The 27154-nt window shown below is 37.8% G+C and overlaps 1 protein-coding gene across 1 annotated transcript in view; it reads right to left on the reverse strand.

The window, feature by feature from the left end:
* Window positions 1-167: 167 nt before the first annotated feature.
* Window positions 168-27154, reverse strand: part of piwil1 (piwi-like RNA-mediated gene silencing 1) — a 27874-nt gene continuing 887 nt past the window's right edge. The window contains exons 2-21 of the mRNA XM_067413460.1: window positions 20312-20423; window positions 20123-20234; window positions 19886-20014; window positions 14956-15170; window positions 14757-14878; window positions 14597-14677; window positions 14314-14511; window positions 13865-13973; window positions 13656-13782; window positions 12750-12867; window positions 12542-12656; window positions 12263-12450; window positions 12117-12189; window positions 11840-12040; window positions 11661-11764; window positions 11305-11375; window positions 7107-7260; window positions 6899-7024; window positions 989-1136; window positions 168-888 (exon numbers count right to left, since the gene is read on the reverse strand). Of these exons, the coding sequence (XP_067269561.1) occupies window positions 772-888; window positions 989-1136; window positions 6899-7024; window positions 7107-7260; window positions 11305-11375; window positions 11661-11764; window positions 11840-12040; window positions 12117-12189; window positions 12263-12450; window positions 12542-12656; window positions 12750-12867; window positions 13656-13782; window positions 13865-13973; window positions 14314-14511; window positions 14597-14677; window positions 14757-14878; window positions 14956-15170; window positions 19886-20014; window positions 20123-20234; window positions 20312-20380 (2577 nt within the window). The 5' untranslated portion in view covers window positions 20381-20423 and the 3' untranslated portion in view covers window positions 168-771. The remainder of the gene's footprint in view (window positions 889-988; window positions 1137-6898; window positions 7025-7106; window positions 7261-11304; window positions 11376-11660; window positions 11765-11839; window positions 12041-12116; window positions 12190-12262; window positions 12451-12541; window positions 12657-12749; window positions 12868-13655; window positions 13783-13864; window positions 13974-14313; window positions 14512-14596; window positions 14678-14756; window positions 14879-14955; window positions 15171-19885; window positions 20015-20122; window positions 20235-20311; window positions 20424-27154) is intronic.

The raw sequence follows: 27154 nt of genomic DNA on the forward strand, positions 1-27154 counted from the left end.
ACAAAATCATTCACTCCTTCGTTTCAGAAATTGTATGCTGAATTACCATTAATGCCAGTTCTCAAATAACTTACAGCTGTAGTCAAAATTTTAAAAGAACCAAGCCATGTGAGCTTGAGCTTTATTCTTTCCAAATCAGTACATTGCATTAAGACTCAAGCATGATGTACTCTTCAACAAATCAATACTTTATTTTTTTCATCGTAAGCCCTTTCCAATACTTCTGATTTACATGGAAATGTTCTTTCCTTCATTGCTTTATGAATTGTTTAATCTGCAATCACTACCATTTAATCGGGTGAAAAATGAAAACCACACATGAATGCATGCATAACAAGAACACTGAAGACCTTCACAACATGTCTAACTACTCATCTTTTATATTGTTAACTAGAAAATAAATGTTTAATTCAATTAACATTCAGAGCCTCTAAACACAATCTAAGACATCTGCAATTTGAACCATCCCTTTACATAAAAGAAAACAGAGACTATCTTCACAAGACATCAGAACAATTGAAGAGAATGTTTAAAAGAAAAAAGTAAGACCATAAGCATTTCTCCTTACAAACACAAACATTTTTGTACCTGCTTCTCAATCAAGACACTATATGTAGGTAAATAAACAAATCTGTACCTGTATCTGTTCTCCTGACAGAATACTTTCACTCAATTGACTCAACTTGGGAAAGAAACTAATAGAAACTAATTAGAAACTAATAAAAACAGCCATTTATTCTTCCAGACCCTCCATCTTATCATTCAAGCAGGTTACAGGTAGTACAAGAAGTCATCCAGGTTCATGTTGGGCTCCTTATGAATGCTCTGACCAACCAGGAAGGCCAGTTTGTGGGCATACTGACATGGTGCAGGCACTCGGACAATCCCCTGAAGAGAAACATAAGAAAGCCATTAAGAACACATGAGATGGGGACAGTATTGTAGAGCTTTTAGCAGTAGTCTGATACTGATCTACATTGGTTGTTACCTGCCAGTTGTAGTACATGTGGCAGAGTTTGTAAGTGAGTCTCTGCATGTGATCTGGTTTGAGGCCGCTGTTGTCAAACACCACATTGTAGTGTGTAGGTGAGACGCAACCAAAGCGCACGGCCTGACTTACTATGAAGAAATCGTACCTGTGAGCAGAAGTAGAATTAAGATGAGTGGGCTGCATCATTTTACTAATACAAAATGGCTAATGTGTTTTATAACCTTAAAGGGGGGGTGAAATGCTGTTTCATGCATACTGATCTTTTTACACTGTTAAAGACTTGGAATCCCATACTAAACATAGACAAAGTTTCAAAAGTTAAGGTGGACGTTTGATGGGAGTATTTCTTTGTCAAAAATACTACTTCCGGTTAGTCATAAGTTTCGGCAAGTTTTTTTCGATCATGGGTCCACCAAGGTTATTTTCGTAAACGAAAACTGAAACTAAGACTAAAACTATTGGTCAAAAAACATTTTCGTAAACTGAAATAAAATTTAAAAATCTGAATAAATAAAAAACTAAAACTAAACGAAACTAACCACTCTTACTAAAAAACTAACTGAAATAAAATAATAATTAGCAAAAATAAATATTCGTTTTCGTTGTTAATAAGCTCTCTTTAATGTGGTGGAAAATCTGACTGTGGCGGTTGAGGGAGTGTTTGCGCAACTGCGCGTGAAGTGATCTGAGGAGATTAACCGCTGTCCTGTGACGGACGCAGACAGGCAACACATCGCCAGTCCTAAACGGGAGTTCACAAAGAATCAATGCGTCCGTGGCAGTGAAAGGGGAAATAACACAAGGTAATTAGATGCACGTTGAACTTCTTTTAAGCTCACTGTTTTAGAATGCCGTTTCTTACGAGACGAGAGACGCAGGCGCAAAAGTCAGCAACTATAAACGTTACTAGCCTACTGTGCGTTTGAGATTTCATGTTTGCATAATATTGACAGGCTCAAAGGTGTTTTCATAATCATCTACTACTAATAATATTATTATCTGTGTGGAGACATTTCCCCACAAAGTAGGGAATGCCAGGACACACACACACACACACACAGGTTTGTTTCACTATATAAGTGAGGACATTGCATGGACTTCCATTGATTTTATATCAGGTTAATGATATTTTATATCCCCTAACTCAATTCCTATCCCTAAACCTACCCATCCCAAGAACGTGCAAAACAATAGATTTAAATAAAAACATGTCTTGGCCGATTTATACGCCTTTTTAACTAGTGAGGACCAGCCAAATGTCCTTACTTATCAGTTATCATAATATTTTACTAGATAAGTGAGGACATTGGTCCCCTTTACAATTATAGCACAACAAACACACACACACACACACACACACACACACACACACACACACACGCACGCACGCACACACGCACGCACGCACACACACGTCTGGTGCGCTATCTTTGTGGGGACTTGCCATATAGACGGTTTTTATACCATACAAACCATATATTCTATCCCCCTACACTGCCCCTGCCCCTAAACCTACCCATCACAGGAAACTTTCTACATTTTTACATTTTCAAAAGAACTCATTCTGTATGATTTATAAGCTTTTGTACCCATGGGGACCTCAATTTAGGTCCCCACGGTGACACGAGTCCCCATGAGTCTGTGTGCATTCAGTTTGAAGTCCTCACCAGGCTAGAAAAACATGTACACACACACACACACACACACACACACACACACACACACACACACACACACACACACACACACAGAGCAAAACAGTGTGTAGACACTGCTAGCCTACATTGTACTACTGAAGAAATTAAAATAAGCTTTTAATTGATTAACAATATTTCATCTGTTATGAGTGAGTTTGTCTGGAATTTATAATTTTTACTTTTATATTTTACGTTGCATCTATTTTGTTCTTTAAGATAGATCCTGTATAGGTCATAGTTTGACTCAAGCTTTTTTGCTCAAAGGTGAAGACCCAACTTTATGCATGTTTTGTAAGACCGTCCTGGGTTTAAACAATAATGCTCGTTTATCAAGTTATTTCACTTAAGGATGTTTAGTAAGATTAAACTCTAATCTGTTAATTAAACTTTGCTGAAATTAAAAACCTTGATTTGGTCTCTACACTTCATTATGGTAACTCTGCTAAACTATAATTACTAAAACTAAAACTGAAACTAAATAAATAAAAACTAAATAGAAATGTATTTGCAAAATAAAAACTAAACTAAAACTAGCAAAACCATTTGTAAAACTAACAAACTAAACTGAAATTTGTAGCAAAATTGAAAACGATAATAAAATAAAAACTAATTTAAAAAAGCAAAACTATAATAACCTTGGGGTCCACTTGACATTAATAGGTCGGAATTTCCTTGTATGGGCCGTACGGGCAATTCTACCGGAAGAGCGTGAGAGAGATAGCGAAAGCAACAGGCTACGCCCATCAAAGTGGGGCTCGTAGGCTGCGCTGCACAGGTGATGTGACTTCAAGAAATTAACAATGTCACCAAAAAAGTGCGTTTTTGGTTGCCAGACCAAGACAGACCTGTACAGATTGCCAAAAAACCCGCTTTTGTAACTTTATGTTTGTGTATTGTAAAAGCACTCCAAACAACAATACACAAAGAGTGGGGAAATATGTTGAACTAAATAAGCGCGCTTCTTCATTCAAATGCGCTACTATTCCATGTCTTTCTATGTAAACACTAGCTTGCCGTGCAAAACCAGTGCGCTTACTACAATTGTCTACACAAACCACGCGTAAACACACACGCACACGTGCACAACTGCACTTCCCACATGTACACTTTCAAGCACCTCGCTAAGCATATTATATAGTTAGTGTATAACTTGTACCACATAGAGACGTCCTGCTCTAGTCGTTTTTGCTGCTGCTCCTGTTCAACTGCAGCCTCTGGGTCTGATTCCGGATCATAGATGTATGGCTGTATCTGATTAAAAGCCATATTTTTATTTTGAATAAAGTTTTTTCCCGCTGTTAGGGATGACACAGCTTTACGACGCACTCAAGAGAATAACAGCGGCGCGCACTCGTCATTATTTAGATCTGCCCACACGACACGCCCCCACCCGCTCGGCTTTATTCGGAAAGACTCGGAACAGCGCATCTTTCTTATATAATTATAAAAAAATAAAGACTTTTCGGAGATATGCAGGATGCAATGCTACTCTATAGGTACTCAAGATTGACATGACACTGACTGAAACTGAGTGTTTCACCCCCCCTTTAATGATCTGCAACAAAATGTATATTCAGAACAAACCCATATATATATAAAAAAAAAAAAATCATGCATCTCAGATCCTGCTGGGACCTCAAGACATATTCAATATACAAGTGCATATCTATTGAATTTATTTGTGTACCAACATGAGAGGTTGACCAATATTGGATTTTTCAGATACAATAATGTTTAAATAAAAGGAAATAAACAGATCATTGTAACAATACTGGTCAAATCTACATATTGATTGTGTTAATGTTCCAAGTCTTTCTTTTTTTGTGAGGAGGCAGCCTGGAGAAGCTGCAAAGGTTTAAATTACATTTAAAGGCAGATAGTTTATAATGTAATCAAAACACAATAACAGCAAAACAAGTTATGCGTAATGTTGGGACTTTTAATCATAAATAAGCTAAAAAAAACATTGAGTCTTATGTTGAAATGTCTTCACTACATCCAAGTGCTCATTTAAAAAGATGGTGACAAAATATGCAGTCTTACTACCATCTATACCATATTCCAACATAAAAACCATAAAGTAAATATTAGCTATGTTTGCATGGACACCTTTCGTTTTAATCAGAATTAACTTATTTTGATTGATGAATCAGAACGTAGTTTTTACATGCTTGTATTTTCTCCACAATGCTGCTAGAGCTGGAGTTGGACTATCAAGTGGGCAACAACAGAGCATGCATGAGCAGTTTCTCCGCAGAAGTTTTAACAGGTTATGACTGACAGAAGCCTGTTGCCTAAAAAACTTTTCTAACTTTAATTTTACGAATTAGTCTGTATTTAAATATTTTTTCTTTACATAGAAAACTCTCAGTGATGTTACAGTTACAATTTTTTTTTCCAATTAGTTGGGACTTCTTACCCAAATGCTATTGTGTTTAAAGCGTTTTCTATTGTATATTTGTGCTACTATTTGTTTATTTGGTCTTATTTTATTATTAGCTGTTTAATTTTGTGACTTTAATTCAAAGTTTGAAATCAAACTTACTTTTGCTATGCAAGATATTGCTGTTCTAAAAACAAAAACATTGGCTGAGAAAACATTTAAGGGATATAATTGTAATGGTAAATGATCAACGTTTAAATAAGAGTTAATGAGAAAGCCTAAATTACAATTAAATTAAAAGTGATAGTGTCTATTTAGAAGACTTGGATTAAACTGCTCAATTTACATGGATTACTGTTATGATTTAGAGTAGAACTTCAATGGATGGACAAAAAAGGGATAATATTTAAAATATCTGTGGCAGTCAGTTGATCCAAACAACCGTGTTGGTTACCCGCAGTTTTGAGTCATCCAAAAATATTTACTGAGAGGGGGCGGTATTTTTGTTGGGAAAGTTGGGGGAGAGACAATTCGATTAGACTGGATAAACACATGCAGCATCTTAATTGTTAAGAAAATGAAACAAAATAAATGAATAAATAAAGCCTTTATTACATAACATTAGGCTATATCATACAGCATTCAGAAAAATAAGAGTTTGCGCTCCTAAGGGCTTTTCACAGTTGACCTGCTGACAAATTCTTGAAGCAGGGTCGAAACATAAACATCGCAATAATCAATAATATGTATCTAGACAGCTGAAATGGAAATTGATGGGCCGCCTCAAGAACTGCCTGCTCTCGCCGCTGCACGTTAGGGCCCCAAAACATTTCTCACCTCCAGACGCTGGATTAATGGATATTATAAGCCAGGGAGCATTTACTACTTTTAAAAAATGTGGGTCAGGTACAATATTATTATCATTTTTTTGCGGTCCGAGTTGCGGGTGGGTTAGTTGAAAACGTCGGTCGGGTGTGGGTTGTTTATACATTGACATGAGCATCACTGGTGGGAGTATATGAAAAGTTTTTCCCTGTGGTAACGAATATTGATATTTTTCAAGGTACCGTATTGAAGGTAGAAATACCAGTATCGTGACAACAGTAGACTATACGCATTAGGGATGCTGACGATTAATCAGTGAAGGATGAGAAAAATTAAGCAACCGTAGTTATTTTTTGGAACATTATAAAAGGCTTGAGTTACACCATCGTGACTATAAGACTTGCGTGTGCATTCGCAGCATTTTGTTTCGAGTAATTTGTAATATTGTGTTTATTTGTATTATATGTAGGCCTATATATAGCTGATTTATCTCAGATAGGATGCATTTGGTTAAGAATGATCATAATCATATTCAGCACATGCAGCTCAAACAGCAATGCACGACTAATAATAACTATGATTGGGACTGTCATATTACATAACATTATAAAAAGAAAAATATTTAATAATAATATACGAAATATTTTGGGTTTAGTTGTCATGTTTCAGCACTTTGTTCCAAAAGCATAATCAACAACAGGATTTACACATTCTGAATGGCACGTGGTGACCCTCTGTTTATATTTGATTAAGTAAGTCATTTATTGAATAATCAAGCCCATCAACTAATTTTATAATCATACTAGACTTTTATTTGGACTAAAAAACATTTTCTCATTTACTTGTTTAGGAAAATGGCATTTTGAGCAGTATTTGCACACCGTCCCTATCATGCCGTTGATTTGTATGCTCTCGGCAATAGACAGATGCTGCAGTATTAAGGCTAACGATTAATTGATTTAAACAACTATATTTGTTTAAATCGACATCCCCAATACGCACCACTCTGGACGAGTGACCTCAGTGTCAATGACTGTTCCAGGAGGAGGGTTGGCAATTTTGCCATCAATCCGGGCGAAGAATCTGGAGCTGATGCGCTTTTTCACAACCACAACGGTCAGCTTGGGCCTGTATGGAAAACATAAATGTGAATACAACCAAGGGAATACATCCCTATAATGTGAATGTGTCTGTATAAAGTGTGGCTTACTCATAATCTTGCCCCATGGTCTTGATGGACTGCATGATCTGAGGAACTTCATAGTCCACCACGCTCTGCAGCATGCCGTCTCCAACTCCATCTCTGTACACGATGATGCGTGAGGGCAGGGAACTGTTGTACTTCAGATATGCCTTCAGAGCAGCTTAAGAGACACACAGATTCAGCATAGAGTACTGCAGGGATGATGTATTTTTAGGGATGCAAACACATGTATGGTCAAAAGAGAGGTGACGTCCCCGTCCCCCCCCCCCAAGCTCCCAAAACGCCGGATCTGTCTGGACAAAACGTGATACGATACATTTTTTTTATTTTTTCACATATCCACGTGTCTCAGTGTGTACAGGGCCTTAAAGGGTAACTAAACCCCTGTTCACAGCCTAACTCCGCCCCCTGGCAATATTTGAAAAATGCTGCAAAAGTGGGCAGAGCCCAGCGGAGACAGAGGGGACGAGACGAGGGCGGGGCTGAGCGGGGGGGCGTGTACCTGAGACCCGTAGTGACAACATGTTTGACAGTTGTCAGACTCGCAAAGATGGATAGTGACTGGAGTGAGGACAGCAATTTTGCAACAGAGCAGTCATCTAAAGTAGAGGACTTTTCTCCATCACCTTCACCTGAAGTGGAGGAGGGTGAAATGTCTGTAGACACAGAGTTTGTTGGCTCAAACTGCTTTAACTCCCGATGCCGACGATGCTTTCATTCATTCATTCATGCTAGCGAAGCAGCAGCGCAAGAGAGAATGAGATCACTAACTAATCTATGAACACTGAACAGCCATATACTTATACTGAATGCCACTAAAAAGCGCAGGACCAATAAGTTCAAACCTAATAGCCTATTACAACAGATTTCCTCATATTACTACATACGCCAGCAGTCTAGCACATTACGGATTTGTTGTTCGTTACCACGGCAACCATTTGCGTGTCAGGGTTTGTCTGAAAGCGTCTGAGGTATGAAAATTATCTGTAGACATGACGGTAGTGCTGCAACGACGCGTCGACGTCATCGATGACGTCGACTACGGAAATACGTCGACGTTCGTGAAATGCTTCGACGCGCCATGTCAGACGTTCATCTCGTGTAATGTTGGTTTCTGCTCCTGGTTCTATCACAAAAACCTAGACCGCGAATATCAAAAGTATGGGAATACTTTAAACAGAGGCCAAACAGTGTTTCCCACACATAGACTAATTTGTGGCGGACTGCCACATAATCAATAACGGCCGCCACATTCGTCATTCATTCATTTTTACGCTATTTAAAAGACGCACGCATATTCGTTTAGCTGCATTTCCTTAAGTTCTCTCTCCGTCCTTTTGCGCGTGCGTCTCTTATTCACTCACACACACACGCGTTGCATTCGACCGTAAAACAAGTTTTATTGCATTTTGGCGCATTTAGTATGACATAGCTTTTAAAACCAGAGCAGTTGAATAACAGAGTTGCGACACGCCTTCATCACGCGGCACGGCGCTCATATAATTCTAAACAAACCAGCGGGGTGTCAATCAATACAGACCAGTGTTTTCCAACCGGGATCCCGAGCAAAAGTTGCGGGGACGCACTTACACTTCGGTTCATCTCGCATCTGATGACGCATCTTTAATATGGGTTGTAACTTGGAAATAATGCTGTATGTATGTTTCTGTCGATGGATACACGCACTGACTCCTCAGGTATACACTACAACAACAGCGATAATAAAAGAAAAACGTGGGCAAAACGGTCTCTCTTTGTAAACTTTATAAAACGCATGCGAGTGCTGCTGTACGTCCGAATATGAGCAGTCATTTTCACAGTCATCACCCCCGTGTAGCAAGGAGACTCGAATGAGAAGATCTGTCTCTGCACTCGTCCCAAAGCGCGCAAATAATGAGTTATCTTTCAAATCCTGTGCTTAAACGGACAAACTCACAAAAAGTATGTCAAACTGTCATAGCCTACTCTATGCCTTAAGTGAACTTTATACAGAAAATACGACGACTATCCGTGGGTCTTAAAGGGGCAGTAGCATTCACTGCTGTCTGTTTAATGTCAAACAAAAGATAAAGACATCACTCACTAATCCTGACTGAATAGCTTTTGTAAGTTTAATAAGGATTATTTTTTTGATTTTAAACAGTTAAATGTGTGGTTATTTTACTTTTGATTACTTCATTCCATTTCTCTACCTAAAAACTAATGTTAGACCTACCTGAAAAGCATTGTTTATTTTGTTCTCATCTTTGCTCAATAGTATTTATTTGTGCTGCTGCTTCTATTTAAGTTATCTGTTCTTATTTTCTTTATTTTCATTTGACAGTAGTCCTTTTTCCCCTGAACATAGCAAATACCAAACTGTACTGAAACGTGAACCTAAAACCGTGATACAAAGCAAACTGTGAGCAGTCTGTACTGTTACACCTCTAGCGTAACTTATGCGAGGGGGTGCCACAGAATTTTGAAAAATTTCAAAGGGTAAAAAAATAAATCGTTAGATTAGTCGACTAATCGAAAAAATAATCGTTAGATTAGTCGACAGAAAAAATAATCGTTAGTTGCAGCTCTACATGACGGGCAGCAAAAATATCAGAAGAAAAGCTTAACATGTACTTACAACTGCATTATTTATCTGTATTTTCTTAATTAGGATGTTGAAAGCGAGTGAAGAGAAAGTTTCATTCATAATGTTCATTCATTCATTCATTCTACTTCATGTAACACGAGCGCTCATACTGGACTGAAGCCGTTCTCATCATGTGATCACGGAAAACATTTCTCAGGGCGTGGTGAGCTCGTGCCAGGGGCGTGGATAGTGAGCCGTTGGAAGTACCATCCTACGTCACGAAGTACCACGACGTCCAATAGGAAAATTCAACTGCAGTCGCCACCGTTCAACCTTAAGAGGGCAGCACTAAGATGTTTTTACACCATATTTTATAGAATTAAAACACTTTATACCCAAATGTCAAAACATTTACTCTAATCAATAAACAGCATTAATAAAGCCCCAGTCTTGCAGATCATTAACTAAAAAAAGTTGGTTTAGGGTTTAGTTACCCTTTAAAGGTCCCATTCTTCGCGTGTTTTCGAAGCTTTGATTATGTTTACAGTGTGCAATATAACATGAGTTTCGCGTGTAAAAAAACAGTATTTTTCACACAATTTACTTATCGGTGCAGCGCTGTTTCCTCTGTCCTAAAAACGGCCTGATGATTTCCTTGTTCTATGAAGTCCCTCCTTCAGAAACACATAACGAGTTCTGATTGGGCCAGAGCTTCCTGTGTTGTGATTAGACAGCAGCTTAGCGCACTTTGCCCGGAAAGGTCCCGCCTCTTACCTATTATATCTATTATTATTATATATCTATTAGCTGAGATCGATAGCCATGGGTTTCTCCACGCTTGAGGACATCACCGCTTTGTGCGCGAGTGTCATTCTTTAGCTCCGCCCACATGATACGCCTCGAGGCGCTCGTTTTTCCGGAAAGAATCAGTACAGCCTATTTTTCTTTTATAAATATAATAAAACTAAAGACTTTTCTGAGATATGAAGGATGCAATACTACTCTATAGGTACTCAAGATTGACATGAGATTGACTGAAACTGAATGTTTCACCCCCCTTTAAAGTTACACAAGTTGATCAGTCAGGAGCAGTGTGATCATTTGTCTTTTTGTAGTTTGTAGTTTTGTAGTGTATTTGACCAATAATAAGCTGGAAAAAGAAGCAAATGTTTGCACTTGTATGTCAGAGGCGGCTTTATAACGGTAACGTTATGTGTGCCCACTTCAGATATGAGCGACATTCATATTCAGATATTATATATAATTAGTAGAATTATGTGCAATCCCGCACGAAATCCAGCCTGACCACACACTAACATGCTGTCATGAGGAAAAATCCAGCAGAACACGTGTTTGCCGTGTTCAGAGGGTTAACCAGGCTGAATGAGAGGAGGGGGCTGTGTCAACTCGCTGTTGGTCGAGAGAGGAGGAGAGCGCAGCTGGGGTCGATACTGTAGAAACTGAGTATCTTATTTCAGATATTTCAGTATAGATATTTTTGACAACACTAGTTGCACTGTGCCAACCCAGGATTTTTAAAAGTGAAATAAATCCACACTTTAGAGCACCCCTTACCGTGCTCCATGGCAAATAGATTAAACTAATAACCAAAATAATTTTGATTGCAACATTTCACACCTTGTAATGACCCTTTCAGTGCATCGATGATCTCCTGACCACGGTTTTGCAAGACGCACTTGGAGAACCACCTGAAAAGATAAATTCATTACAATTATGTACAACCACATAATCTAAAAGTCTGGAATCTATTAGCTGTAGTATTATTCATGACAACAGCAGTATTTTCACTAAATAACCTAGTCCACCAGTAACCAAAAAGCAAGATTCCTTTTAACTCTAAACTCAACTTTCATCTACTTCAAATGTTTCACAGTTTCTTGAAAAACATTCACAGCAAGTCTAACAATGTTTAGAATAGAAACTTTTAAGATTATATTTGTATAAACAGTGCCATCTTCAAATCATTATATTACCTGGACATTCCCTGGTTCAGACTAGCCACCAGTGCTCCGATGGATCTCTTCCCAGCAGCGGTGTCATGGTAACAGTCTATGCCTACTATCATCAGCTGTCTGAGCTGAAAGACAAATATTCAATTTGGGATCTGATATTGGCACAAACCAAAAGAACAGCAGTCATTTGAGAGTCTTACTGGGATTTCTACACTCCACAGCTCTCCTCCCATTTTGCAGTTCATCTGCAAAGCAATCTTGGTGGCCACAGTCATAAGCGCTTGAGGTTTGCTGATGGTACGAGACACCACACACTGGCTGGGAGTGGGGCAGTCCACACACAGGTACTTTTTCACACAGTCATACTTGTCCTTTCGATTGGTAGGCAGGATCACCACCACCTGTGGAAGGTACAGCAGTAGTTTGAAACAAGCTCTGGACATTCAAATTGTGCATGAATGTAATTGCTGTTCTCACCATCTGTGTTTCACGAGCTACGTTCTGTTGCAGGGCTCTCAGGAGAGATTCCTGACGATCCTCATACTCAATCCTGCAAGGACAAGAAATGCTTATTCATGGAAGTTGAATGGAAAGTTTTTGACATTCAAAGAATCACAACTCACATAATTGCCCTCTGCATGCGAATCCCCATGGGCCCAGCAACTCTGTTGAGAGTTTGAAGCAGAGATTGGGCAACCTCTGAATTCCGACGTGTGTAGAACATCAGCCAGTTGTCCAGATTCATGCAACTTATCAGAGGGAGACCTCTCATCTCTTTAGACCAGTCAGCTGCCCATGGGTTATACTCATACTAAGAGATGAAAACGAAAGAGAATAATCAAGGCCTCAATGAAACGGTCATGTTATAAATGCCTTCTGGGATGTGAAGCTGTCTGTCTTACCGCTCTGCCTCCCTGTATGATTCTCTCAGAGGGAAGGACTCTTCCATTCAGACTCAGCAGTCGGTTCTCAAAGCTCAGACCCCAAGTTGTAAGTTCATTCTGCACGTCTGCATTTCTAGTGTATGTGAGAGCCGATGAGATATACATACTTAATTAACCCATAATTAAGAAACAGAACACATGAATAGGGTTGGTGTGGAACCTGTACCTGTTGATGTTGGAGATTAAGCGGTTAATTCTGCTCTCTCTCTGTTCAGGACTCAGCCTTGTGTGCGAGGCAAGATCCTTCATGATGTTGAAATCAGCGCGCATCTTATCTGTCAAACCTTCAAGACAAACAAATGCATGCAGGTCAGAGAGTTCCTTACACCTGAAAACAAAACTTAAGCCATTCTATTCTATAGATTTGAGGTCACCTATACGCTAATGTCCACACTTCAACTTTCACCATGAGGTGTATACAAGGTTTTGTAACAGAGTAGGTACTTAAATGTGAAAAGGAACAAACCTTATATGAATGATATCTGGATGCACCGAATTAGCTATGTTATCAGTCACATGACTTACAGGGTCACATTGCTTAACTGCTCTTTAGAAATCCTCTCGTTGTCTTATGGCAGAGGTCTTCAAACCTGCTCCTGGGGACCCACTGTCCTGCAAAGTTTATTTCCAACCTTCTTCAGCACAACAATTGATCCTGAAGAGCTTGATTAGTTTCACTTGTCTTTGATTAGGGTTGAAGCTAAACTCTGCAGGATAGTTGGTCCCCAGGAGCAGGGTTAAAGACCTCTGTCTTATGGGATGGTAAAGAATCAGATGAGTACTTCACGGGCAGAAATAGTAGGTCCTCCAGGTGCTTTTTGCTTACTGTTGTATGGATACTTTGACTTTAGACATACTAATTTTACATACTGATTTTACCCACTATATAATATACAAGTAGAGCCACATTCAAATGCATGGTAGGTTTTGTCAGTGTCTTCAATTGCACTAAACTACAGTATACTGGCTTTTAAAAATATATTTTTTAATAGCCAATGCAGTGCATCCAGATCCATCACATGGCAGAAAATGGCACTCTTCAAACCATTTAATTGGTCTTCAAAAGACTTGCCTGTGAGGTAGCAGAACTCTGGAACAAGCATGGCAGGTCCTGGTGGAGGGCGACCAGCAGGGCCGGGTCTCTTCACATGACTAACCAGAAGAGCCTGGTTGCCATCTGTTATGTCCAGACCATATTGCTGGAGAGGAAGAGAATGACTTGAGTATGACCATAAAATTCTGCATCTTGTGTCAAAATAATTCCTTGTCTCATTAAGCTACCGTTTTGAAGTAGTTCTTAAATGAGATCTCTGTATCTCCCTTCTTGAATGTGTTGTTAGGGGTATGATCCCAGGCAATGTCATCAATCCTGTACGTCTTGTTATTGTATCTATAAATAATAATGTATTAAACACCATTAGTTTGTACATTCTCACGTTAAACCCCTTAACCAATTGAATACTTTTCCAAGAAAAACTCACGTCACCGTTCAAAAGCTTGGGGTCGATATGAATGTATCAATAATGAAATTAACATTAAACTGACATTTTACATTGTTGCAAGAAATTTATTTTTCAAATAAATGCTATTTTGATTGATAATTGGCATGGAATTGTGATGACATTTCTAAATATGACTACTTTTTGTATTTCTGATCAAATAAATGCAAGCTGGTTGAGGATAAGAGACTTATGACTGGCAGAGTATATGTAAATATGTGCTCATTTTACTTGGTCAGAATGATCAGGCCCACAAGCTCCTTCGTGCAGGCTTCAGCGAAGCGCTGGTCTCCACACTGCTGCCTCAGGCTGTACATGAAGTCAAGGACCGTCTCACTGCGCAGAACCTTGTGGCTAACATCAGTGCACAGCATGATGCTTGACTCGTACTGAAGGATGGTGGTCACAAATCCAGGCCAAATTGTCAACCTGCAAACAGATACAGTCCATTGTTTAATCATTTTCCAGCAACAGGTACTTTGTGTGCACAGACGAAACACATTTCTTTCAAAACCTGTGCTGGGGAATGTTGAATGGATCATCAGGATTGTAGTAATGGCGTCCGATCTGCTGCATGTTTAGTATCCTCAGGATTCTACAACACAAAGTAAACAGAAGTTAAACACCTCCACCATAAATGAGTATATTTCAAACAGTGTGCATTCTGTGATTACCTCCTGAAGAGGATGTTGTAAAACTGCAGGCATACAGGAGAGGATGGTGGGAGTTCATTGGTGAGTGTGACAGTGATCTCAACCTTCTCTCCATTTCTGGTCTCACTGCACAGGATGGTCTCCTATAGGTATATCAACTTATCATTGACCATCAAAAATTAAATTAAATCATGAGCATGTTGAGGACGTAAAAACATACAGGATTGTGCAGTTTGTTTGGGAGGAAGAGAATTGCTCCATCAAAGGTGTGTGCTTTGCCCAGAGTCTCCTCGTGCTGGAAAAGCAAAGCCGAGCGCAAGCGTCGGGACTCCATAGGTGGCTTGTAGTCTACATGGTACTGATATAAAGCCCAAAGAGGACGTGAAAGCAGGCGCATGAAATTGGCCCTCAGCTCAATGGCAGTGCCTGAAGCGCCTGTGGTCACAGAAAGAGTTTCAAATTTAGTATCACACATTAAAACAACTGTGTACACCAGAACAGGGACGTGGAAAATATATACTACCATTCAATGGTCAAATATTTTTGTGTGCTTTTGAATAAATAAATAAAAAATTGCATTTGAATGAAACGAGACAGCGTGTCCGTTGTGATACATGGATGTGTGCTGTTATGTGTTGCTGTTGATGACTGTCATTATAAGAAAGGAAATGCCACAGAATAGAATCTTGTTTAAAAAAAGTGCTAGAGCTGCTTTTTTTATTTGTTGATTTTTCAAATATAAAACTTGTTGAAATGTCTTCAGTGTGTGCATCTGTTCTTTTTTTAACACTTTCATCTTATTTTAAAGCTGCAGTCCGTAGTTTTTCCTCTTTGTCGCCAACTCTGTTCGAAAACTGCAATTGCAGTTATTCGCGGAATTATCAACTCTACGCAAGTAGTGCCCCGGTCGGCACAGCGCAAAGGAATCAAATGTGCAGCTGTCAGGAGAAGGGCTGTCAGTCACCGCACCGGTGTGGATACTGTCATTCACAATTACAGACTTTACTGTTTGAAAGTATGACTGACATACGAATGTCATCTGAACAAGTAAGTAGAGTTTAGATTCTCTGCCCGAGCCCGAACCTGACATTTCCCTGCACTATCCTCGGGTCGGGTAGGGCCGGGCCCGTGATCAAGCGTTTGTTTTTTTTAATCATTAGCCTACTTTACTAGTCTAATTGGGTGGGCAGAAAGCTATGCTATAATCAGAAATTATATATACATATTTAGCAAAGTAAGAACTAATACAACAACTAAGAAACAAATGTGTAGGCTACAAAGTTGCACAAGTCAGGATTAGTGTAAAAATGCGTGTTAAACTCACAGCTCGAGCAGTGATGGAGCGCAGAATTATAAACAGAAACGCTCTGTGTCAAGAGCTGCTCGCGTGAACACTGCACTTTGCTTAATTAAATATCTTCGAATCGTTTCGTTTAAAAGTGGTAATTTCAAGCTTTCTATACGCATATTTTCTCATGTCTGTGAGGCAAGTATAGCCTGCTGAGTTTCGGTTTATTTATGAGACGCGCGCTCAAGTTCATGAGCAATGAAAGCAATCACTCCCACGACTTCACCTCACCATTATAGTCTGCTATTTGCTTTTTATTTATTAAATCCAGGCAATTGGCCTAAGAAACCTTTTTTTAAATTAAGATACAATTTAAACAAAACGAAATAAATGCTTTCTACAAAACAAAACTTAATATTAAACTAAATATAAACACCAAAATCATTTCTGACCCACTCGCATCTTTTCACTCATCATAATCAGATGAAATATGTAAAAATAATATTATAATATTTAAACAAATATGAAGGAAAAAACACTGTTTAATGGCAACAACAAAGTAAGCTACAGATAAATGTCTGAGCTGGATTTGAGCAAACATCAGTTTACCGGTGAGCGGATCATGAGCGCGCGCCTGTGGATTATTGAGCGGAGTCAAGTCAACTTTATTTATAGCCTATAGCGCTTTTACAATGATGATTGTTTCAAAGCAGCTTCAAAGTGTTAAACATGAAAATATTGCAACAAAATGTTATTCGGCTGTACAGTCCCTGTGGAGAAAACTGAAAACTAAATGTAGTTTTATCATGAGCCTCACCAGTCAAAACGCCCACGTATTGAACAATGGTCGGGTTTAAATCGGGCTCGGGCTCATAATTACAGTTACTGTGTCGGGCCGGGGCCGGGCTCGGACACAACGTGCACAGGCTCGGGCTTGATTTTTTGAGCCCGATCTAACCTCTACAAGTAAGTAGCTCATCCTCTTTTGTTCTGACCAACTAATGAGAAAAAAAGCATTGCAATAGGCCTACATCGGGATGATTAATCTAACGATTGCTTATCATATCACGTCAAACTGTAAATTATACTTTTTCAAACTGTTAATGTTATCAGGATTGCGTGACTACATTTAATGTGTATTAGGGCTGTAGTAGTTTCCATTTCTGTGCAGTCTAATTTCTAATCGTCATATACCAACACAATGTGGAGTAGAGGTGAAGCTCCCTCTCATAGCAAGCACAAAATAACTGATGTTACCATAATGCACATAGCAAAACGAGAAAGGCACAACAAAGGAAAACTCCTTAACTGCATGAATTAAGCGAACAGATGTGCTACTGTTACATAGCCTAATTCAACCATTGAAATGTCTTAAGCTGGAGTTTTCAGCAAGAATACCTACTCACACTGTACGAGTAGATCGCATGCGATGTAAAGCCAAAGCTCACGATTGATGTGCTCTCACTGTGCGGTCCGACCGTCGAGCGTGTCTTGTCTGCTCACACTGTATGGTGAAAAATGCGCAATAAAACCCCCGTGGCGACGATACCATGGTGTATTAGAGGTAAATGCATCAGCTATTGATATCAAGAGTATTTAGAATTTATGTATAAAATTATTATTATTATTATTATTAGAATAGGCCTACTTTTATTATTAAATTGATTACATTAATTTGCCCCCTCCCCCCAACAATAATGCATAATCGACAAACTGCATAATAAAATAACAGATAGATTACTTCTCACTATTTAAAAACATTTAGCCCGATTAAACAAGGAATTATAGGTCTAATTATATGATTATAATGTCAGAACACTGCAATAATAATGTCCATCTCAATGAAAAGTAAGAGCAGATTTATCTAAAAACAACTTGTTTAACACAAAATGGGCCTACTTCTCTTCTATTTTTTTCTCACAATATGGACCAAAATAGAGATATTAAGAAAATAAATAAGAAAGAAAATAAGGCAATAGGCTACGTTATCAGTATGTTGAATTACATGTATCTCTCGTTGTCTGAGAATATGCACCGAAAGCTTGTCAGATTTTACTTTCACTTTCTGCAGTGAATAATTGACTGGGTTTGAGACTGCGTTTAAACTAGGGATGGGACGAAATATTGTTTGACAAAATATTGCGATACAAAACGTGACGAAACGCATCGAGGTCGAAAAAAATGGATCGCGAAATAAAGATAGATGGCACTGCTGCATGATTTGCGTTGTATATAAATAATTTAGTGTATTATGTGTGTGTGTGTGTGTGTGTGTGTATGTATGGGGCAGACATAACAAAACGAAGAGCGCATTTTCTGTTTGATAGCTACAACTATCATATATATATATATATAGGATAGTTGTAGCTAATTTTAATATATAAATTCAGTTAAATCATCGAACAATTGTATGACTTGCCAGTGACTTGCTTGACCCAAGCTATGACTTGACTTGCATAAAGCAGTGACTTGACTTGATTGTCACAACAAACGACTTTCTTGCGACTTGAAGTTTAAGACTTGAGACTTGCACGTGTAACTTACTCCCACCTCTGCGTAATGACGCAAACATATGCTTGAATTTCCCGGGGAAATCCACCAGTACCACTGGAATTAAAAATATTATTACAAGCTTACTGCTGTAAATCGAGCTACGGTAAGCAGATCGTTTTGAACACTGGCTGGTTATGTACTTGCTCAAACATTTATTTTGGATAATTTTTAACCCAAAAAAGTTACGGACTGCAGCTTTAGCAAAACTAATTTTGGTCACTATAATCGTTATATGAAATTTGCAAAACAAATTGCTAATTATTGTGTAGGATAGTGTTAATACTTATTAAAGTGTTCCAGGTACATGAAACATACAATGCTTTCATGTAGAGACTACTAGAATGTCACACACTTTTCCAGCTAATTCTAAACCAATTTTTCTACACGGAATAATAAGAAAAGCCCTCTTTGTTCTCTTTATACGAATCTGTGCAGGAGAACTGGAAGAGTGCGAATGATGCCGCACAACATCTCCATGAATTTGCGCATGTAGTCATTTAATGTTTATATATTTGAAAGCATTGAATCGCTATCGAATTACGATCAATTTGATTCTTAGCATTTGAAATCAAATTATTAAAGGTCCTGTTCTTCCATCTTTCAAACTTTATTTAGTGTGTAATGTTGCTGTTAGAGCATAAATAATACCTGTAAAATTATAAAGCTCAAAGTTCAATGCCAAGCGAGATATTTTATTTAACAGAAGTTCCCTTTCAAAGCCTACAGCGAATGGCCGGTTTGGACTACAGCAGGAAGTGCAGGGATGTAATGACATCACTAGAACCGTTTGTTGACTAACCCTCCGCCCACAAGAACACGCAAAAAAGGGGGTGTGGTCTTGTTGCTCTCCCACGTGGAGAAGAGCGCGCATTCAGCTTGCATCTCCCCGTTATGGTAAGAGACGGGACCTTTCCGGGCAAAGTGCGCTAAGCTGCTGTCCAATCACAACACGGGAAGCGCTGGCCCAATCAGAACTCGTTACGTGTTTCTGAAGGAGGGACTTCATAGAACAAGGAAATCATCAGGCCGTTTTTAGGACAGAGGAAACAGCGCTGTACAGATAAGTAAATTGTGTGAAAAATACTGTGTTGTTTTTACACGCGAAACATGAACTCATGTTATATATTGCACACTGTAAACATAATCAAAGCTTCGAAAACACGCAAAGAATGGGACCTTTAACCGAAATCAACCGAATTATTAACCGAAATCAACAATTCAAAAATACATGTTTCAAGATCAATGTAAATACGGTACATATTGCAAAACAGTAAAAATCAAGTCATGCACATTAACAATTTGGCGTTACCTGTTTTGCACTCTTTTACATGTTCCATGAGTTGGCGAGTGTGGACACCAGAATCATGGAAATCCCGCCTGCGCCCACCTCTCTCCCCTATCTTAACCTGCTGAAAGCCTGCAGAAATCTGGAGCATTGCTAAAGGGAGAAATAAAATAAAAAAAAAGAGCAAGAAACAGAATTTGTAAATGTGTTATATTATATCATAGTACAGTATATATTTGCACTACCCGTAATTGCATTAACCTTCTTCAGACATCGCTCCAGGTGCAGGTTTCTGTCTCCCTCTGCCCACCAGCTGTCCTTCAGGTGGAGTGGGCATAACTGGCTTTGCAGTTCCTTGTGATAATGGTGGTTGCTACAGAGGAATTGGAATACTAATAAGCTTATTTCAATAAAGATTTAACATATTCAACTAATTATAAATAAACTCACCGCGCCAGGAGCAGCAGGCTCCTCACCACGACCTCTGCCTCTTGATCTCGCTCTTGCTCGTCCTGTCATTTTGGTGCTTTCACAATGCTTTGACTTAATCCCATTCAAAGTGCTGTACACAAGAACAGTTAGTCACCATTATGGGTATGCTCTGACAAGGATTTTTGCAAACGATACCGACTTGTCTTCTGGATGGGTAAAAATAGGGAATGTGACTTCTCGAATGTGATTTCTCATTAGGGCTGGGTAATTTTTTTTAATAGATTTTCATTTTTTTTTTTTTTTGAAACAATATTGGTTCTTAAATCCCCAGAATCAATTAGTCATCCTGTTTTCAGTTGATCAATGAAAGAAACATTGTAGCATGCCCTTCATCCAATAAATCTCAATACAATTTGTGCTATTTTACTATTGATATGAAACTTTATGTCCATTTTATTACGAAATTCAAAAACATAGTTTTGGCGCTGTGGCATGAGATCACTCTGGAGCGGCTCAGCTCAAGCTCTACCGCTATAATACCAGTTACAGCGTGTTATAATGAACATGAATGAGCAACAGGAGTAAGCTTACTGAACTCTGGATTACATCATATGGAATCGCTTGGAAAACTTTTTTTTTAATACACCGGGGAATGTGTTCGTATAGTTGATGAACACGTAATCTAATTGTATTTTAGTTTAAACTGAACGCTTGGATTACATCATATGGAAAGACGTCAGTAAAACAGCTTGTAAACAATGCCAAATATATGCACCATATTACATAGACTATCACGTGATCAGCCGAAATGTAAAAAACATATCACTTTGAGTGCTGTTGAGCAGAATAACTGCTGACTGGTCATTGTGCTCACATGCTCATCAAATATGTCTGTGATTGGCTACTACTATCAGCGCTTCACAAACATGTTGTAAATATACATCAATTACACTTTTCACAGAACACTTACACAGATAGACACAGAGCGTTTGAATGGAGGTGTCTATTAGACACTTTCAAACACTTCCATGTTCTTTCGAACGCTGCCGTGCGTTGATCATTGTAGCCAATCACAGGCACATTCATTGAGCACGTGACCACAATGGCCAGTCAGGTGTTTACGATTACCAGTGGTGGGGGACTCAAGTCACATGACTTGACTCGAGACGCTCTTTTTAGGACTTGAGACTTGCTTGACAATTATTAATAAAAGACTTGACTTTGACTTGATATTCATGACTTGACTCGGACTTGAGTTAAACAGGGTTCCTACACAATTTTAATTTCAAAATTCCATACTTTTCCAGACTCAAATTTCCGGACTTCCCAACAGATTTTTCCGACCATATTTAACTTGTTCAAAAAATTGGTCTGACAAATTGGTTTAAAATTCAACTGTTAACAAGTATGTTACATTCTAAAGATTTTATATGTTGCCTCTTATTAGGATAGGAAAGTAGCTAGACAGGAAGTAAGGTGGGAGAGAGAGGGTGGCGGGATTGGGAAAAGTCCATGAAGCAGGACTCGAACTTGAGTCTCTACATGGCGACCCACAATGCTATCGGTGCCTACAAATATGTTACACTCTGAGTCAAAACTTCTATGTAGGCTTTCATGTTAAATTTGTAAGTTTGAAAATTGTAGCTACTGTTGCTTGTACAAGTCAATTTAACACCAAACCAGTCATGTTCAAAGCACAGCATTTTATTAAAACTGCATTGCTAAATCAGTTATTCATATATCTGTAATTTTGTACATTTAAATAACTGTAAACCCCTACAGAAACAGAAGGGACGTTCATGTATTATTAACCAGAAAATTAGAAAATAGAGCTAAAGTCAATTGACAATGCTTAATTGGCTGTTAGGTACAGCAAACTTGTAAAGGCTGTTTAGGTCATTTACTTACCCTCATGCATTCTAAACTAATACAACTTTTGTTAATCTTGGACACGATGATATTTAAAGGATTATTTCACCTCAAAATGAAAATGTCCTAATCATTTACTCAGCCCAATGTCATCCAAAATGGCAACCAACTCAGTTGGATGCTCCAAAACTTAACTTCTTTTTCACTGAAGATAGTAAGGCATGGATATCTTGGATATCTTGGATGACATTGAGGTGAAATAATCATTTAAATATCTTCATGCGTCAAATGATTTGACAAAAAGTTTGCAAATAGCTTTCTTTGTAAATTTTTAATCTTTGGCTAACTTTGCGTTATATTTAGGATTGGCAAGCCAGCCCTCTGAAAACTTGCATTTTCCTATTTTGTTTGCGTGAAGTCCACACAATGTAAAAGCCAAAGACAACATTCCAGGTGTTTTTAGTAGGGTTGGGAGTCCATTCCAAAAAGAATCGATTCCTCGTTTCCAAGGCGTTTGGAAATCGAGAGTCGATTCCATTGCGGGGAATCGACTCCTCTTTATTCACTTGTCATTCCCTTGTCTCTCGCTCACTAAAAATGATTGGAAGTCTATTTAATTTTTGCAAAAGGTTATTTTGAACAGTTAGTTTCAAATAACGAGTTAAAAATAAAGCAATTCAGCGTTTTTTGCGTCATTGCGTGATGACGCCACTAGAACATAATTTTAACTAATTTGTATGGTATGAAACGTTGAAATAAAGCAATATGTGAACTCATATTGCTGATTATTACCACACCTTTCATTCACTTAGGTTAATAGAGTTTATTGTCAATGTTTCCTTCTGTGATCCTGCATCGTGGATAAGTTTGCACACAAAAACTCCATAATTTTAAATCGTGAAATGGTTCTGTTGTCCCCAACGGTAGGTTTTGAGAGCTGCTTACAGATGCAGATGTGAGGGTGTTATTTTAATTTTCTATTTTATTTTATTTTCTTTAATCCAATGATAACTCTGAAAGAAAATGCGCCTAGAGTACAGTTAATGACCGAGTCTAACGTTGCTATAGTAACGAACAACTTGCTCGCTCATCTGATTGCGCACTCTTATATTATTGTTTTTGTTAATACTGTGGTTATTCTGCCTCGTACATTCTGTGCAAAAGCACTTATTCGAACGTAGTCATTTAACTTTGTGCACATGCATTTTAGACATGTCATGTAGTTTTAACCAAGCAATAAATACACATCCGTGAATAATGTGCTATCCTTTTTATTTATTAGGCTAAATCGCATTTACTTCTGGGCTATATGGGCCATTTCAGGAGCATCCATCATTTAAAATCAATCAGAGTTATCGAAATGTGTCTTCATTTTAGTGATTTTACAAATAAAGTTTCTGATCCTGCGGTCACTCTGGGACTAGGTCCTCCATCGATTTTGTTAAAAAAAGAAGAATCGAAAAGGAATAGAAGTGCGGACAGGAATTGATATCAGAATCGATTCCAAAAATTTCGGAATCGACCAGCTCTAGTTTTTAGTCAAGCAGTTTGAGGTAGGGGGGCTGTGATGGCAACGGCCGCCTAACAACGTAACAACCAATCACTGCAGACCTAAACTTCAGGAGATCAAGTGCGATCGGCAGCGCTGGCAGACTGATCCAAGCGCCATGGGGAAAAAAAGATTGTATATATTATATATTTATTATATACATTCAGAAATTCTTAATTTTAAATTTAGAAAACGAAATGGGGACAATAGTCTGGAAACATAAATATTTTTCCATACTCTGATTTATTTTTTCCATACTTTTCCAGACCTGGAAATTGCTCAAATCAAATTCCATACTTTTCCAAAACCCGTAGGAACCCTGATTAAATGACTCGAAATGACTTATTTTCATGATCTTAAATATAACATGGTCAGACTTGTGGCTTTAGCTGTAGTGCATTTCTAGATTGCTACAAGGCCAACTTCAATTTTATTTTCATAAAGATATTTCATACAAATAGATTTCTAATAACTTTACAAAACTTTGAAGCTTATTATGGCTATTTTTTGATTATAAAAAATATCATTTTGACTATACAGTAAACTGCCAAGTGTCTGCTTTCAAATGAGACCATAATTATGCTTTTAGTGCAGAGTTCACAAACTGTATTTGTTTTAGTCTGAGTATGCATTTCTTTTTCAAAAGTTGTGATTCAGCTTAACAGGTTAAAGTAATTTGAAATATGGCATAATATGGCAATTGTATGCATTAAAATTGTTTAGTTTTACAGTTATTAATGTATGCAATTGCAGCAATAAAACTTATTTTTTCTAAAAAGAAAACAAATTAGATGTTCATTTTAAGATACCCGCCTTATTGTCTCTTTGCTCTTTAATTAAGGGAAAAATAATTATTATCCGATTAATCGATTGATTAAGTGGTAGATTAATCGATTACAAAAAGAATCGATAGCTGCAGCCCTAATTCAATTTTGTGTCTGTTAAGAGGCACAAAGACACGCTTTACGTTTATGCCCCCAAAGCTGAGTGGGGGCTCTGGGCATTAACTGTAATAACTTCGCAAGCACCAATCCGGTCCTTTTTTTTCTTCTATAGACTTTACTCACAAAGATATTACGATCAAGATAAACTTAAAAAAAAATCGCCAGAGTTTTCCTTTAAGTCACGTTAAGCTTTATAGAATGTCCCTTGCATTTTAAAGCATCTGTGTGCAAAAAAATCTGCAAAGAGAGAAGTTGGGCAGAAAAGTAATAGATTCTTAGTCCATTCCAAGTGAATTAATGGGATATATCCGGATGTATGGTAAATAAAATCGGCAGAGCACACCCTAAATGCAAGGTATATGTTGTCCTTTTTATAAGGTTACGTTCAAAAAGGGGTGAGGGAGACTGAAGAGAGCTCTTTTCATAACGTTAGATATTCTTGTTCGCGTTTGGTTATTCTTCTGACTTTTACAAATACATCATGAAGGAATGTTACAGCATATTCGTTCAAACTGACGGTAAGTATTATTTATAGCTCAACAGTATAATTTGAAATGATTTTTTTCAGTATTCTAAGCGTAAATTAACGTTAACTGAAAAAAAGCCCCCGTAATCTAAAATGATTTTAGACTTATGCTCGGTAAGAAAAAGTTGGATACTTGCAAAGAGTACTTTCATCATCAAGTGGTGCTGCCTTCACGTGTTATCAAAATGATTGTAATTACTACCAACTGGAAGTGTTAGGAAGGAAATTTCCAACAGCAAATGAAGGCAGCCTTAAATGCTACATTTCCACTAACAACGAGCTAATTTATATTAACCTGTTAAGCTGATTTCTAAATTTTGAAAAAATCCTAAGAAATGTATACTCAGACTAAAACAAATACAGTTTGTGAATCCTTTGCACTAAAAGCATAATTATGGTCTCATTTGAAAGCAGACACCTGGCAGTTTACTGTAAAGTCAAAATGATAATATTTTTTATAATAAAAAAAAGCTATAATAAGCTTCAAAGTTTTGTAAAGTTATTAGAAATTTATTTGTATGAAATATCTTTATGAAAATAAAATTGAAGTGGGCCTTGGAGAAATCTAGAAATGCACTACAGCTAAAGCCACAAGTCTGACCATGTTATATTTCAGATCTGAAGATGATCAGTCTAAAACTCTGAATTTTATTAAACGTTTTACAAGATCGTTTCATGTGATTTTATTTTGAGATATCTCTGAAATATCAACTGATGTTTATTGCCACATCTTCTCAGCTTTCATTCTCTATTTTGCCTCTATTGTTCAGAGGTGCAAACTGCCCCATTCAATTTGTCTCCCCAACACATATTCACACTTCTGCGGACTGGTTATGGCTCTAATTATTATTCTTTTGTCTGCATTATAATTACTAACGATTCTCTATTCAAACTGTTCTATTCAAACCTCATTTCTAAATCAAACCTCTCACTTTACCCTCACTGAGACTCTATTGAATGCATTTCGTCCAAATAAGCATTTCAGTAGTTTTACATTTAGAAAATGTTCATAAAAATAAAGTATTTACTCAGTGGCAGGTGCATCTAGGGCAAGCTAGCATGTTAGCTTAGCACACCAGCAAAACAACAATTTATACGATTAAAATCATGTTTTATTCAAAACTTGCTTCATATCACTTTATAATTTATAAGTCGAGTGTTTTATATAACAATATGTGATCTCATGTAGCTTCGGGTCAAAAAATCTGACAGAAAATATACAATGCTAAAAGCTATGTGGAATAGCATTGCATTATAAATATCATCTATTATGAAACCACCCAACATGGCATAAAGAACACAGACCAACCATATATTGCCGCGATTGTGTGTTTATTGTCTTAAAACGTGTCTATCTGCATAAAATAGCCATCTGACGATCGCTAGAAAGCAGCTTTGGTCATGTCAGATACTTCCTGAATGTCACATGGTGTGTCTGTTCTTCATCTATGCATAGGGGAGTGAATTTTCAGTAGTACAGCTTTCCAGCGCCCTCCGGCTGCCAGAATGAATTGAAAACACAGCATATCACTGTCTACTGCTCTCATAATCACACATCCGCGGATTTTGGATAAAGATTGAATAAATAATACTTCTCTGTATAGAAATTTGACTCAAACATGTGAGAATCTATCAATATTTCTCCACATCTGCACACATTTGAAGTAAAAGCCCTGAGGGAAGTTGTTTTGTCGAGTGTCTTCATGACGACCAGAGAAGAGTTTTTTATGAATGGGAGCAAATGACGCGCATATTACAATCAAAAGGTAGCGACGCCCAAGATCATATTCATAACTCCTGGCACATATTAACACATTACGGTCATTATAAGACTTTGAGAATAAAACAGAGGTAACAAAATTAAACTTTAGTCTTAGATCTTTTTAATGATGTATAGTTTGTCAAGGTAATTACTTACATCTGATAGTAATTTTGAGCTAATTTAAGCAAAGAGAGTTTCAGCACGTCCTCGT

The sequence above is a fragment of the Pseudorasbora parva genome, chromosome 13, assembly GCF_024679245.1.
Source record: "Pseudorasbora parva isolate DD20220531a chromosome 13, ASM2467924v1, whole genome shotgun sequence".
In the NCBI taxonomy this organism is placed as follows: Eukaryota; Metazoa; Chordata; class Actinopteri; order Cypriniformes; family Gobionidae; genus Pseudorasbora; species Pseudorasbora parva.